Source organism: Bactrocera dorsalis, unplaced genomic scaffold (assembly GCF_023373825.1).
Source record: "Bactrocera dorsalis isolate Fly_Bdor unplaced genomic scaffold, ASM2337382v1 BdCtg084, whole genome shotgun sequence".
Taxonomy (NCBI): domain Eukaryota; kingdom Metazoa; phylum Arthropoda; class Insecta; order Diptera; family Tephritidae; genus Bactrocera; species Bactrocera dorsalis.
In genome coordinates this window covers 16,433-31,502 of record NW_026038135.1, presented here as the reverse complement: position 1 = coordinate 31,502, position 15,070 = coordinate 16,433, and the positions used below count along the sequence as shown (strand labels likewise).

Sequence of the window (15,070 nt, the reverse complement as noted above, 5' to 3'; positions counted from 1 at the left end):
TTAGCTAGTGTTAGTGTTCAGTGTTAATATACATACGTATTGTTGTGATTTTAAGTATATTGTTCCCTTTTGTGTGCTGGGTTGTGAGTGATTGCTGATATTTCGTTTTGATTCTTTGTATAAGAATTGTTCACTTTGTTGTTAGGCCGTTTTATTTTCCTGTTCACTTGTTGTAGTTGAAAAATGTTTTATTTTGTCGTGGGATGGCACACCTTCGCTTTCCGTGTTCACTGTGTATTTCACTTGTATGTATGTTTGATAATAATATAATAAATTTCGCTTAGTTGGTCTCCGTGTTCGCTGCTGTTTTTTGCTGTGTTGGCGGGATAATAATATTCTTTTTTGTGAAAGCGCGGGAAAATCGTCTCCTTCATTCCTCCTTTTTCGCCTGTTGCGTGAAGTTGGGGCGGTTGACATTCCTCTGCATTACACCTCTATTACTTTATGTAATTTGTGGGAGTAATGCAGAGGAGTATTTGTTTGGATTAAACATCCCGGCCACCTTGCAGAATCTGCGAAATAATTGAGTATTAATAGGGTAACTGATTGGGTATTGAAAAAATTGAGATTTTTTTTGAGTATTTATCAGCAATATACTTATGGTTAGATGGTGCCAGTAAGGGTCCAGCCAAATGCTGTATTCTGCGCTACCACCGTACCATTATCGGGTTTGAATAGTCCATTTCTGATGATTTGAGGGTACACATCTGCTCCAATCTCCAACGTTATCTCCCTGTTGCTGTGGAATTGAGGGTCAGCGAGAACTAAGTGTTCAAAGCGCATTTGCACATCGTCGCTTAGATCTCGCTCATAGGGTTTTTTGGGTAGCTTGTGTAACTGCGTTACATTCCAGAGAAAACTTTGTGTCATTATTTGAGCTGATTTGTATGCTACAAATACGATACGTGGTATGTAATTGGCAGTTTTAAGTGTTTGACGAGTTCAGCTGCTATATTCGTGATTTTGAGGGTAGGGTTTAAAATGGCTCGAACTTTATGCCATTCACCATCGCATCTTAATCGTATCTTCAATGTGGGTACTAGGGTCTGCTTAGCCAGTAAGGATGGTATTCGGGTCTCTATTGCAAGTGGATGTTTCTCCACAACATTGGCATCGTTGGTCGGGTATAGCCTCGGATGTCCGTGTAGGGATGAATGATGTTTCCCATGACAAACGGAACATCTATTTTTGCTTGTACATCCTTCTGTCTTGTGCGACCTGGCTAAGCAATTAACGCAGTAGTGGTATTTTATTACTGCTTCGTATTTTTTGTTTATATTATATGCCGAGTACGTAGCGCAAGTCACTAGACGGTGGTCTTTTTTGCATATTCCGCAAGCGACATGACGGGATGATGTGTGTTTTCTTCGATGTGAGATCGTTTTTCGTGTTGTACGATCATCACATTCCTTTTCTTCACGAATAGTGGGAAGGGTCGACTTGAAACGTTGAATACGTCGGGATATCGTTTCGTCTTCCGAAATCGGTGTGATGCTACGGGTTGCGCTACGGGACCGGTTGCTAATTGCTGAGCTCATGCGACGAGGTTTGGGTGAGTTGGTGATTGTTGGGCTCATAGAACGAGGTTTGGGTGAGTTGGTGATTGTTGGGGCCATTTCACTAAAAAAGAAGAGAAAACTTGTATGTTATTCTGTATTTAATATCACAATTTTTGTGATGGGGCGGGTTACTGTGCCTTGAGCAGTTCGGATTTCAACCACTCGTGTTTTATGGTCTAAGCCGGGGAAGACCTTTTGGATTCGACCGAGCTTCCATTCGTTGGGTGAAGTATTGTCGTTTCTTATAACGACTAAGTCGTTAACTTCAACATTACGATGTGGGTATTTCCATTTATATCGTTTGTGTAGTTCCTTAAGGTACTCTTCCTTCCATCTCTTGCAAATGTGCTGGTAGAGTATTTTTAGTTTCTGCCATCTGTTAACGATGCTTAAATTTGCATCCTCTAAATTGGGTTCGGCAGGGGTTAGCAATGGGGTACCTATAAGGAAGTGTCCTGGAGTTAGAGGTTCCAAGCTTGTTATGTCATCACTTTTGGGGCTTATGGGTCGAGAGTTTAAACAGCTTTCAATGCGGGTCAATAGGGTAGCAAATTCTTCGAACGTGAATTTTTGTAGTTTTGCGATCTTTTTTAGGTGGGTTTTTAGACTTTTTACACCTGCTTCCCATAATCCACCCATATGTGGAGCTCCTGGTGGGTTGAAGTGCCATTAGATATTTTGATGGCTATGGAGAGATGCAATTTGAGTTCGAAGTGTATGTAAGAATTCATGCCGATCTTTAACTAGCAACTGTGAAGCTCCTATAAAGTTTGTTCCGTTGTCGGAATAAAGATTGGCGGGGCATCCACGCCTCGAGAAGAAACGAGAGAATGCTGCTAGGAAGGCTTGTGTAGTGAGATCGCTAACGGGTTCGAGATGTATTGCTTTAGTTGAGAAGCATACAAATACACATATATATCCTTTGGTGATTAGACATGCTCTCCCAGTGTAGTTTTTGATGTCATAGGGTCCAGCGAAATCGATACCAGTGTTAGCAAACGGCCGGGTTAGGATGGTTCGTTCATTTGGAAGAGCTGCCATTATTTGGGTTTGTTGAGCCTTGTTGTGTATGATGCACGTTTTGCATTGATGGATGATTGTTTTAATCAGCATCTTTGCTTTGGGTATCCAGAATTCTGTCCTTAGGAGTCGAAGAACTAGCTGATTTCCGCCGTGTAGCGTTGCTAAATGGGTAAATTGAGTTAGTAATTTTGTCATACGGCTATTATAGGGTAATAGGATAGGGTGACGCTCGTTATGTGATAGTGCTGCGGAATTAGTTAATCTTCCGTCACTTCGCATAACTCCTTTAGGGTCAATGAATGGATTTAAAGTCAATAATGAACTTTTCTTATGTATTTGGGTTTTACGGGTCAATGCATCATATTCTTCTCGGAAATGTGTTTTTTGGGTTTGAATAATTAACTTCATTCGGGTTGTTTTGAACTCTTCCGGGGTTATTTCGTGGTTTAAGTAAACAATTCCTCGCCTCCTTGGTGAGGCATTTGCGCAAAACCTGAATAGGTAAGCGATAACGCGAATAGCTCTGGGGAATGAGGAAAACCTTTCTAGTATATCCTCTTGGGTGGTTATCGCAAACGTCTTAACGGGTTTGAACTCCACGGTAGTGTTGTATGTTTTCTCCGATGCTGGAAAATGCTCCTTTTCGTGTTGTAGCCATTGGGGTCCATGCCACCAGAGGTTGTAATTCAATAGATCGGTGGGTGTACATCCTCGGCTTGCCAAGTCTGCGGGATTGTCTTGGCTTTCCACATGGTTCCAATTATCGACTCCCACTTTCTCGGTGATTGCAGCTACTCGATGTGAAACGAAAGTGGTCCATGAACAGGGTGGTTTGTTTAACCAAGCAAGAACTATGGTTGAGTCAGTCCAAAAATAATTTTTATATTGGGTTAGGTGTAGTTGGGGTAGGGTAGAGTTAAAAAGGTTAGCCAGTAGAACCGCTCCGCAGAGTTCCAATCTGGGTAGGGATACGGTTTTAATGGGAGCAACTCTTGTTTTTGACACTAAGAGAGTTGTCCATATTTTGTCTCCAACTGAAACCCTTATATAAAGTGTCGCGGCATATGCTTTTTCTGAAGCATCAGAGAAACCGTGGAATTCAATGGTGGCTGTTGGGTTAAAATGGGTCCACCTGGGTATTTCAATTTTGTTGATGTTGTCGTAATCCTTTACGAAGCTGTTCCATCGATGAAGGGTGAGGGGTTTCAGGCTTTCATCCCAGTCAGTTTTATCCAGCCATATTTGTTGCATAATTATTTTTGCCGTGATTATTATTGGACTAAGCCAACCGGCTGGGTCAAACAATTTTGCTATGGCTGATAAAACTTCTCGTTTGGTGTATGCGGGTTTTTTCTCCATTGGGTTGACGAGGAAGAAAAATGAATCCTTTTTGGAGTTCCATCGAATGCCCAGGGTTTTGGTGTTCTCGGGTTCCGAAAGATTGAGTGTTTCTGTCTCTAAAAGATGATCCTGTGGAAGTCCTTTCAGAATGTGTGGGTCATTGGAGGTCCATTTTCGCAGAGCGAATCCTGGGGTCTTCAGAGCGGAAATAAGTTCATCTCGTGCTGACTTTGCCGTGGTCAGGTTATGTGTTCCGGCTAAAACATCGTCTACATACATTTCCTGGCGAAGTATTTTGGCTGCTAATGGGTGGGTTTCTTCTATATCATCGGCAAGTTTCATGAGGGTCCGGATTGCTAGATACGGTGCACAATTTATGCCGAACGTGACTGTTTGCAATTCGAAGTCTTCTATTGTGTCTTCCGGGGACTTCCTAAATAATATCCTTTGGAACCGAGTGTGTTTAGGGTCTACGAGTATTTGCCGGTACATTTTCTGAATATCTGCATTAAAAACGAATTGGAAGAGTCGCCAATTTGTTATCAGAATGACAAGGTCTTTCTGTAAAGTAGGCCCGATATGTAAGACGTCATTCAAGCTTTTGTGATTTGACGTGGGGCAAGATGCGTTAAATACCACACGCAATTTCGTGGTTATACGGTCGGGTTTAATGACCGCGTGGTGTGGTAAGTAATATTGGGTCGCTTTACCAGAAGGGTCATACTCTACTTTCTTCATTTGTCCGAGTTCCAAATATTCCATGATTGCTTTGTCGTATTCTGCTTTCACTTCGGGTTTTTTAAGTAAAGCTCGTTCATTTCTGAGGAATTGGGCCAACGCTATATGTCTAGATTGTCCGATATCAATATTGTCGGGTTCTTTGAAGGGTAGGGTTACTATATAGCGCCCATCTGGATTACGACGGGTAGTTTTTTGGAAAATTTCCTCACAAATTTGGTCCGATTTGGAAACTACGGATTCCTTTGGGATTTCCTCCACCTCCCAAAAATGTGTGAGAAGACTCTCGGGACTCACTTTATTGTGAAATGATACTATGGCGGAATTTTGGGAGGGTTGGGTTATGGGTCCGGACAATATCCATCCGAATTCTGTCTCTTGAGCTAAGAGTGAACCTAGTATGTTCCTCTTTACTCCATTGAGTAAAATACTTGGATAGATATCACTGCCGATTAGTATATCCACGGGTCTGGGTTTGTGAAATTGGGTGTCGGCTAAAGTGAATCCAAGATTTTTAAGACACTGCTTTGGATCTATAGGGTATGAGGGTAAATTATCAGTTAGGCTATTTAGTATAAATGCCTGTGCTGATAGCTTATAATTTGTGTTTAAGGGTGAGCAAAGCGTGATTTCACAGATGTTCGTTGGTGTTGCTGAAACTGCATTGTTTAGTCCGGTCACTTGGGCTGATACAGAGTGGGTGGGTATATCCAAGCTTCTCTGAAGTCTTCGAGATATAAATGTGGCTTCCGATCCTGAATCAATAAGGGCTCTCGCGGAATATCGCTGGCCATTATGTTCTATTTGAACCATTGCAGTACCGAGTAATATCTGCTTCCTACTTGGGTTGGGTGGGTCTTGGGTTGATGATATAGTGGACTGTATAGTTGTAGTGTAGGCTTGCCGATTTGTATTTGTGCTTTGGGTGGGTAGTGCGGTACTTGAAGCGTTTTCATGGTTCGAACTAGTGACGTTTGGTATTTCCGGAGTGGATTCAGGTCGAAGGCTGGATTCTCTGTGTATCAGAGTATTGTGTTTTTTGTGACACTTACGACACGAGAATTTACTCACACAGTTCTTGTAGCTATGTGAAATAGCCAAGCAGTTATAGCAATAACCATATTTTTTGATTGTGGAGATACGTGTCTCTACATTCATTGCGAGAAATTTGGGACATTCTCGAATAGGGTGCTGCTTTTTGCAGAGCTTACAGCTTTCTGTATCTATATTATGTTGAGTAAAGTTGAAATTATTATTTCTTTGGGTATTAGAGGGTCTAGCAATTGGCGTTTCAGCCACGTTTGCATGAAAAGGGTTGTATTTCTTTTCATCTGTTCTTTTAACTGCACCGGTGTGGAATGGGGGTAATTTTGCTACTGAAGCTTTGAAATTTCCAACAGATTCGAGGGTTTTGTATTTGTGGGTTAAAAAATTGTCGAAATTTGACCACGTCGGTATTTCTGAATTGTCTGCTAGGGTATATTCAAAGGTTTCGAGAGTTTGTTTAGGTAGTTTGGAACTACAAAGATATATTAATATCGGATCCCAGCTTTGTGTGTCAATCTCAAGGTTGTTTAAATTAGTTAAAACGTTATTAACGGAACGTTGTAAGCTTTTTATAGCACAACCTGTTTCCTGAGTTACTTGGGGTAGGTTAAAAAGGGTCTTTAATTGGGTGTTTACCTGCAACCTCTTATTTTCGTACTGGTCGACTAAATTTTTCCAGGCAAGTATGAAACCATCATTTGTTAAGGGTGCATTTTGAATAACCTCTCTTGCTTCTCCTCGGGTCTTCTGAGTAAGGTGAAAGAGTCTTTCCACGTTACTAATCCTTGGGTTACGGATATACAGGGCTGTAAACATATCCCGAAAGGTGGGCCAAGTTGTGTAATCTCCGTAAAAGATGTCGGTGTCGCATGGTGGAAGGTGAACTGCAGGAGCGAAATCCATCATTGTGGCTTCTGAAGTCCTTTCCTTAATGGGTTGGGTTGACACTTGTGTTTTACGCGCATCTACATCTTCGTTGATGGAAGCTAAGCAAGAGAGGTACATTCTGTAACTTTTTTGGTATTTTTCTTTCACTTTAAAGAAATCGATGGTTTCATGACTTTCGCGGGAAATTCTTCTGATCGCATCGTATGAGTGCTTTGCTTTTTCGTAAAGCGAATTTAGTTCGACCCTTTTAATTTCGAGGGTATAGACCGATTCATCTTCACTTTGGGTCTGAAGATGGTCTTCCACGAATTCAATTAAATCCGTTGTTGTGATTTTGAAATCTTCCATTTCCATCTTTGGGTAAGATATATTTAATATTTGGGTTGAATGAGAAAAATAAATCGCGTAGAGTTACGAAAATTTAAGAAAACAAACTTTAAAAACTTTTTGTATAGTGATTTATTTATTTAATTTCAAATTAATTTTATTGTTTTTATCTCGATGGTTAATATTTATGAAATTATTAAATTTCCGATGAATCGTAACAAAAAAACCGATAAATAAAATTTTTGCAGGGTTTTGCACTTTTTCCTACTGGGTATTTGTCTTTTGACGTGCTGTTCGCTAGCAATTTTCGTCACCAACAAATATAATGCGGATGGGTGCGCTATTCGTATGTATTAGCGAGTGTATATTTATTTATATGTAATTTTAGTTTAACGAGAAGAATGCAATAGCCGACGGCAAAATATATGCATATATTTTATTATTGCACTTCTTCTCTTGGGTAAGTATATGCAGGTATGTATGTATGCATGTATAATTAAATAGTGCAAATCAAATTTTTGTCAACCCAATAGAGCAAATAAATTATGCTTAAGTATTCTTAAGGACACAATTTGACAATTGGGTATTTTTTAACAAATATGATTTGCACTTTATAATAATATATTGAAAAATATGGGTCGCACTTACAATTTTTCCGCTTTTTGTTAATTTCGTTTTGTTTTGGGTTTGAGTTATTAGTTTGGGTATTTGTTGATTATCTTACAGGCTTGTTGTTTGCTGGGTGCACTCTTTTAACTTTTGGGTTTGGTGTTGGGACTCCAACGATGTTGTTGGTAAAATTCCCACGAAGACTTTTTCTTTTAATTATCCGGCTCGAAGGACCAAAATGTCGGGGTATGTCGACGTATGGGGCCGATTGCGTTTAATTAAAAGATAGTATTTTGAGTTCAAACGTTATAAAAACTTTAATTCAATATAAATGCGGATATATACAAGTATATGAGTGGGTGTGTGTGTGTGTTTCCAATATTTATTAAATGTGCTTAATTTCTTATTAGCTAGTGTTAGTGTTCAGTGTTAATATACATACGTATTGTTGTGATTTTAAGTATATTGTTCCCTTTTGTGTGCTGGGTTGTGAGTGATTGCTGATATTTCGTTTTGATTCTTTGTATAAGAATTGTTCACTTTGTTGTTAGGCCGTTTTATTTTCCTGTTCACTTGTTGTAGTTGAAAAATGTTTTATTTTGTCGTGGGATGGCACACCTTCGCTTTCCGTGTTCACTGTGTATTTCACTTGTATGTATGTTTGATAACAATATAATAAATTTCGCTTAGTTGGTCTCCGTGTTCACTTCTGTTTTATTGCTGTGTTGGCGGGATAATAATATGCCTTTTTGGTGAAAGCGCGGGAAAATCGTCTCCTTCATTCCTCCTTTTTCGCCTGTTGCGTGAAGTTGGGGCGGTTGATACTCCTCTACATTACGCCTCTATTACTTTTTGTAATTTGTGGGAGTAATGCAGAGGAGTATTTGTTTGGATTAAACATCCCTGCCACCTTGCAGAATCTGCGAAATAATTGAGTATTAATAGGGTAACTGATTGGGTATTGAAAAAATTGAGATTTTTTTTGAGTATTTATCAGCAATATACTTATGGTTAGATGGTGCCAGTAAGGGTCCAGCCAAATGCTGTATTCTGCGCTACCACCGTACCATTATCGGGTTTGAATAGTCCATTTCTGATGATTTGAGGGTACACATCTGCTCCAATCTCCAACGTTATCTCCCTGTTGCTGTGGAATTGAGGGTCAGCGAGAACTAAGTGTTCAAAGCGCATTTGCACATCGTCGCTTAGATCTCGCTCATAGGGTTTTTTGGGTAGCTTGTGTAACTGCGTTACATTCCAGAGAAAACTTTGTGTCATTATTTGAGCTGATTTGTATGCTACAAATACGATACGTGGTATGTAATTGGCAGTTTTAAGTGTTTGACGAGTTCAGCTGCTATATTCGTGATTTTGAGGGTAGGGTTTAAAATGGCTCGAACTTTATGCCATTCACCATCGCATCTTAATCGTATCTTCAATGTGGGTACTAGGGTCTGCTTAGCCAGTAAGGATGGTAGTCGGGTCTCTATTGCAAGTGGATGTTTCTCCACAACATTGGCATCGTTGGTCGGGTATAGCCTCGGATGTCCGTGTAGGGATGAATGATGTTTCCCATGACAAACGGAACATCTATTTTTGCTTGTACATCCTTCTGTCTTGTGCGACCTGGCTAAGCAATTAACGCAGTAGTGGTATTTTATTACTGCTTCGTATTTTTTGTTTATATTATATGCCGAGTACGTAGCGCAAGTCACTAGACGGTGGTCTTTTTTGCATATTCCGCAAGCGACATGACGGGATGATGTGTGTTTTCTTCGATGTGAGATCGTTTTTCGTGTTGTACGATCATCACATTCCTTTTCGTCACGAATAGTGGGAAGGGTCGACTTGAAACGTTGAATACGTCGGGATATCGTTTCGTCTTCCGAAATCGGTGTGATGCTACGGGTTGCGCTACGGGACCGGTTGCTAATTGCTGAGCTCATGCGACGAGGTTTGGGTGAGTTGGTGATTGTTGGGCTCATAGAACGAGGTTTGGGTGAGTTGGTGATTGTTGGGGCCATTTCACTAAAAAAGAAGAGAAAACTTGTATGTTATTCTGTATTTAATATCACAATTTTTGTGATGGGGCGGGTTACTGTGCCTTGAGCAGTTCGGATTTCAACCACTCGTGTTTTATGGTCTAAGCCGGGGAAGACCTTTTGGATTCGACCGAGCTTCCATTCGTTGGGTGAAGTATTGTCGTTTCTTATAACGACTAAGTCGTTAACTTCAACATTACGATGTGGGTATTTCCATTTATATCGTTTGTGTAGTTCCTTAAGGTACTCTTCCTTCCATCTCTTGCAAATGTGCTGGTAGAGTATTTTTAGTTTCTGCCATCTGTTAACGATGCTTAAATTTGCATCCTCTAAATTGGGTTCGGCAGGGGTTAGCAATGGGGTACCTATAAGGAAGTGTCCTGGAGTTAGAGGTTCCAAGCTTGTTATGTCATCACTTTTGGGGCTTATGGGTCGAGAGTTTAAACAGCTTTCAATGCGGGTCAATAGGGTAGCAAATTCTTCGAACGTGAATTTTTGTAGTTTTGCGATCTTTTTTAGGTGGGTTTTTAGACTTTTTACGCCTGCTTCCCATAATCCACCCATATGTGGAGCTCCTGGTGGGTTGAAGTGCCATAAGATATTTTGATGGCTATGGAGAGATGCAATTTGAGTTCGAAGTGTATGTAAGAATTCATGCCGATCTTTAACTAGCAACTGTGAAGCTCCTATAAAGTTTGTTCCGTTGTCGGAATAAAGATTGGCGGGGCATCCACGCCTCGAGAAGAAACGAGAGAATGCTGCTAGGAAGGCTTGTGTAGTGAGATTGCTAACGGGTTCGAGATGTATTGCTTTAGTTGAGAAGCATACAAATACACATATATATCCTTTGGTGATTAGACATGCTCTCCCAGTGTAGTTTTTGATGTCATAGGGTCCAGCGAAATCGATACCAGTGTTAGCAAACGGCCGGGTTAGGATGGTTCGTTCATTTGGAAGAGCTGCCATTATTTGGGTTTGTTGAGCCTTGTTGTGTATGATGCACGTTTTGCATTGATGGATGATTGTTTTAATCAGCATCTTTGCTTTGGGTATCCAGAATTCTGTCCTTAGGAGTCGAAGAACTAGCTGATTTCCGCCGTGTAGCGTTGCTAAATGGGTAAATTGAGTTAGTAATTTTGTCATACGGCTATTATAGGGTAATAGGATAGGGTGACGCTCGTTATGTGATAGTGCTGCGGAATTAGTTAATCTTCCGTCACTTCGCATAACTCCTTTAGGGTCAATGAATGGATTTAAAGTCAATAATGAACTTTTCTTATGTATTTGGGTTTTACGGGTCAATGCATCATATTCTTCTCGGAAATGTGTTTTTTGGGTTTGAATAATTAACTTCATTCGGGTTGTTTTGAACTCTTCCGGGGTTATTTCGTGGTTTAAGTAAACAATTCCTCGCCTCCTTGGTGAGGCATTTGCGCAAAACCTGAATAGGTAAGCGATAACGCGAATAGCTCTGGGGAATGAGGAAAACCTTTCTAGTATATCCTCTTGGGTGGTTATCGCAAACGTCTTAACGGGTTTGAACTCCACGGTAGTGTTGTATGTTTTCTCCGATGCTGGAAAATGCTCCTTTTCGTGTTGTAGCCATTGGGGTCCATGCCACCAGAGGTTGTAATTCAATAGATCGGTGGGTGTACATCCTCGGCTTGCCAAGTCTGCGGGATTGTCTTGGCTTTCCACATGGTTCCAATTATCGACTCCCACTTTCTCGGTGATTGCAGCTACTCGATGTGAAACGAAAGTGGTCCATGAACAGGGTGGTTTGTTTAACCAAGCAAGAACTATGGTTGAGTCAGTCCAAAAATAATTTTTATATTGGGTTAGGTGTAGTTGGGGTAGGGTAGAGTTAAAAAGGTTAGCCAGTAGAACCGCTCCGCAGAGTTCCAATCTGGGTAGGGATACGGTTTTAATGGGAGCAACTCTTGTTTTTGACACTAAGAGAGTTGTCCATATTTTGTCTCCAACTGAAACCCTTATATAAAGTGTCGCGGCATATGCTTTTTCTGAAGCATCAGAGAAACCGTGGAATTCAATGGTGGCTGTTGGGTTAAAATGGGTCCACCTGGGTATTTCAATTTTGTTGATGTTGTCGTAATCCTTTACGAAGCTGTTCCATCGATGAAGGGTGAGGGGTTTCAGGCTTTCATCCCAGTCAGTTTTATCCAGCCATATTTGTTGCATAATTATTTTTGCCGTGATTATTATTGGACTAAGCCAACCGGCTGGGTCAAACAATTTTGCTATGGCTGATAAAACTTCTCGTTTGGTGTATGCGGGTTTTTTCTCCATTGGGTTGACGAGGAAGAAAAATGAATCCTTTTTGGAGTTCCATCGAATGCCCAGGGTTTTGGTGTTCTCGGGTTCCGAAAGATTGAGTGTTTCTGTCTCTAAAAGATGATCCTGTGGAAGTCCTTTCAGAATGTGTGGGTCATTGGAGGTCCATTTTCCCAGAGCGAATCCTGGGGTCTTCAGAGCGGAAATAAGTTCATCTCGTGCTGACTTTGCCGTGGTCAGGTTATGTGTTCCGGCTAAAACATCGTCTACATACATTTCCTGGCGAAGTATTTTGGCTGCTAATGGGTGGGTTTCTTCTATATCATCGGCAAGTTTCATGAGGGTCCGGATTGCTAGATACGGTGCACAATTTATGCCGAACGTGACTGTTTGCAATTCGAAGTCTTCTATTGTGTCTTCCGGGGACTTCCTAAATAATATCCTTTGGAACCGAGTGTGTTTAGGGTCTACGAGTATTTGCCGGTACATTTTCTGAATATCTGCATTAAAAACGAATTGGAAGAGTCGCCAATTTGTTATCAGAATGACAAGGTCTTTCTGTAAAGTAGGCCCGATATGTAAGACGTCATTCAAGCTTTTGTGATTTGACGTGGGGCAAGATGCGTTAAATACCACACGCAATTTCGTGGTTATACGGTCGGGTTTAATGACCGCGTGGTGTGGTAAGTAGTATTGGGTCGCTTTACCAGAAGGGTCATACTCTACTTTCTTCATTTGTCCGAGTTCCAAATATTCCATGATTGCTTTGTCGTATTCTGCTTTCACTTCGGGTTTTTTAAGTAAAGCTCGTTCATTTCTGAGGAATTGGGCCAACGCTATATGTCTAGATTGTCCGATATCAATATTGTCGGGTTCTTTGAAGGGTAGGGTTACTATATAGCGCCCATCTGGATTACGACGGGTAGTTTTTTGGAAAATTTCCTCACAAATTTGGTCCGATTTGGAAACTACGGATTCCTTTGGGATTTCCTCCACCTCCCAAAAACGTGTGAGAAGACTCTCGGGATTCACTTTATTGTGAAATGATACTATGGCGGAATTTTGGGAGGGTTGGGTTATGGGTCCGGACAATATCCATCCGAATTCTGTCTCTTGAGCTAAGAGTGAACCTAGTATGTTCCTCTTTACTCCATTGAGTAAAATACTTGGATAGATATCACTGCCGATTAGTATATCCACGGGTCTGGGTTTGTGAAATTGGGTGTCGGCTAAAGGGAATCCAAGATTTTTAAGACACTGCTTTGGATCTATAGGGTATGAGGGTAAATTATCAGTTAGGCTATTTAGTATAAATGCCTGTGCTGATAGCTTATAATTTGTGTTTAAGGGTGAGCAAAGCGTGATTTCACAGATGTTCGTTGGTGTTGCTGAAACTGCATTGTTTAGTCCGGTCACTTGGGCTGATACAGAGTGGGTGGGTATATCCAAGCTTCTCTGAAGTCTTCGAGATATAAATGTGGCTTCCGATCCTGAATCAATAAGGGCTCTCGCGGAATATCGCTGGCCATTATGTTCTATTTGAACCATTGCAGTACCGAGTAATATCTGCTTCCTACTTGGGTTGGGTGGGTCTTGGGTTGATGATATAGTGGACTGTATAGTTGTAGTGTAGGCTTGCCGATTTGTATTTGTGCTTTGGGTGGGTAGTGCGGTACTTGAAGCGTTTTCATGGTTCGAACTAGTGACGTTTGGTATTTCCGGAGTGGATTCAGGTCGAAGGCTGGATTCTCTGTGTATCAGAGTATTGTGTTTTTTGTGACACTTACGACACGAGAATTTACTCACACAGTTCTTGTAGCTATGTGAAATAGCCAAGCAGTTATAGCAATAACCATATTTTTTGATTGTGGAGATACGTGTCTCTACATTCATTGCGAGAAATTTGGGACATTCTCGAATAGGGTGCTGCTTTTTGCAGAGCTTACAGCTTTCTGTATCTATATTATGTTGAGTAAAGTTGAAATTATTATTTCTTTGGGTATTAGAGGGTCTAGCAATTGGCGTTTCAGCCACGTTTGCATGAAAAGGGTTGTATTTCTTTTCATCTGTTCTTTTAACTGCACCGGTGTGGAATGGGGGTAATTTTGCTACTGAAGCTTTGAAATTTCCAACAGATTCGAGGGTTTTGTATTTGTGGGTTAAAAAATTGTCGAAATTTGACCACGTCGGTATTTCTGAATTGTCTGCTAGGGTATATTCAAAGGTTTCGAGAGTTTGTTTAGGTAGTTTGGAACTACAAAGATATATTAATATCGGATCCCAGCTTTGTGTGTCAATCTCAAGGTTGTTTAAATTAGTTAAAACGTTATTAACGGAACGTTGTAAGCTTTTTATAGCACAACCTGTTTCCTGAGTTACTTGGGGTAGGTTAAAAAGGGTCTTTAATTGGGTGTTTACCTGCAACCTCTTATTTTCGTACTGGTCGACTAAATTTTTCCAGGCAAGTATGAAACCATCATTTGTTAAGGGTGCATTTTGAATAACCTCTCTTGCTTCTCCTCGGGTCTTCTGAGTAAGGTGAAAGAGTCTTTCCACGTTACTAATCCTTGGGTTACGGATATACAGGGCTGTAAACATATCCCGAAAGGTGGGCCAAGTTGTGTAATCTCCGTAAAAGATGTCGGTGTCGCATGGTGGAAGGTGAACTGCAGGAGCGAAATCCATCATTGTGGCTTCTGAAGTCCTTTCCTTAATGGGTTGGGTTGACACTTGTGTTTTACGCGCATCTACATCTTCGTTGATGGAAGCTAAGCAAGAGAGGTACATTCTGTAACTTTTTTGGTATTTTTCTTTCACTTTAAAGAAATCGATGGTTTCATGACTTTCGCGGGAAATTCTTCTGATCGCATCGTATGAGTGCTTTGCTTTTTCGTAAAGCGAATTTAGTTCGACCCTTTTAATTTCGAGGGTATAGACCGATTCATCTTCACTTTGGGTCTGAAGATGGTCTTCCACGAATTCAATTAAATCCGTTGTTGTGATTTTGAAATCTTCCATTTCCATCTTTGGGTAAGATATATTTAATATTTGGGTTGAATGAGAAAAATAAATCGCGTAGAGTTACGAAAATTTAAGAAAACAAACTTTAAAAACTTTTTGTATAGTGATTTATTTATTTAATTTCAAATTAATTTTATTGTTTTTATCTCGATGGTGTCCGATGGTTAATAATTATGAAATTAT

General features: G+C 40.5%; 2 protein-coding genes across 2 annotated transcripts; both read right to left on the bottom strand.

Moving 5' to 3' along the window:
• Positions 1–603: 603 nt before the first annotated feature.
• Positions 604–5,819, bottom strand: LOC125780109 (uncharacterized). The gene is made up of 3 exons (XM_049461718.1): positions 3,715–5,819; positions 1,257–1,620; positions 604–837 (listed from the first exon to the last, which is right to left on the bottom strand). The coding sequence occupies exons 1-3, from the start codon at positions 5,817–5,819 to the stop codon at positions 604–606; spliced, it is 2,703 nt and encodes a 900-aa protein (XP_049317675.1).
• A 2,724-nt stretch (positions 5,820–8,543) lies between these two features.
• Positions 8,544–13,759, bottom strand: LOC125780108 (uncharacterized). Its single transcript, XM_049461717.1, has 3 exons — positions 11,655–13,759; positions 9,197–9,560; positions 8,544–8,777 (listed from the first exon to the last, which is right to left on the bottom strand). The coding sequence occupies exons 1-3, from the start codon at positions 13,757–13,759 to the stop codon at positions 8,544–8,546; spliced, it is 2,703 nt and encodes a 900-aa protein (XP_049317674.1).
• Positions 13,760–15,070: the final 1,311 nt, after the last annotated feature.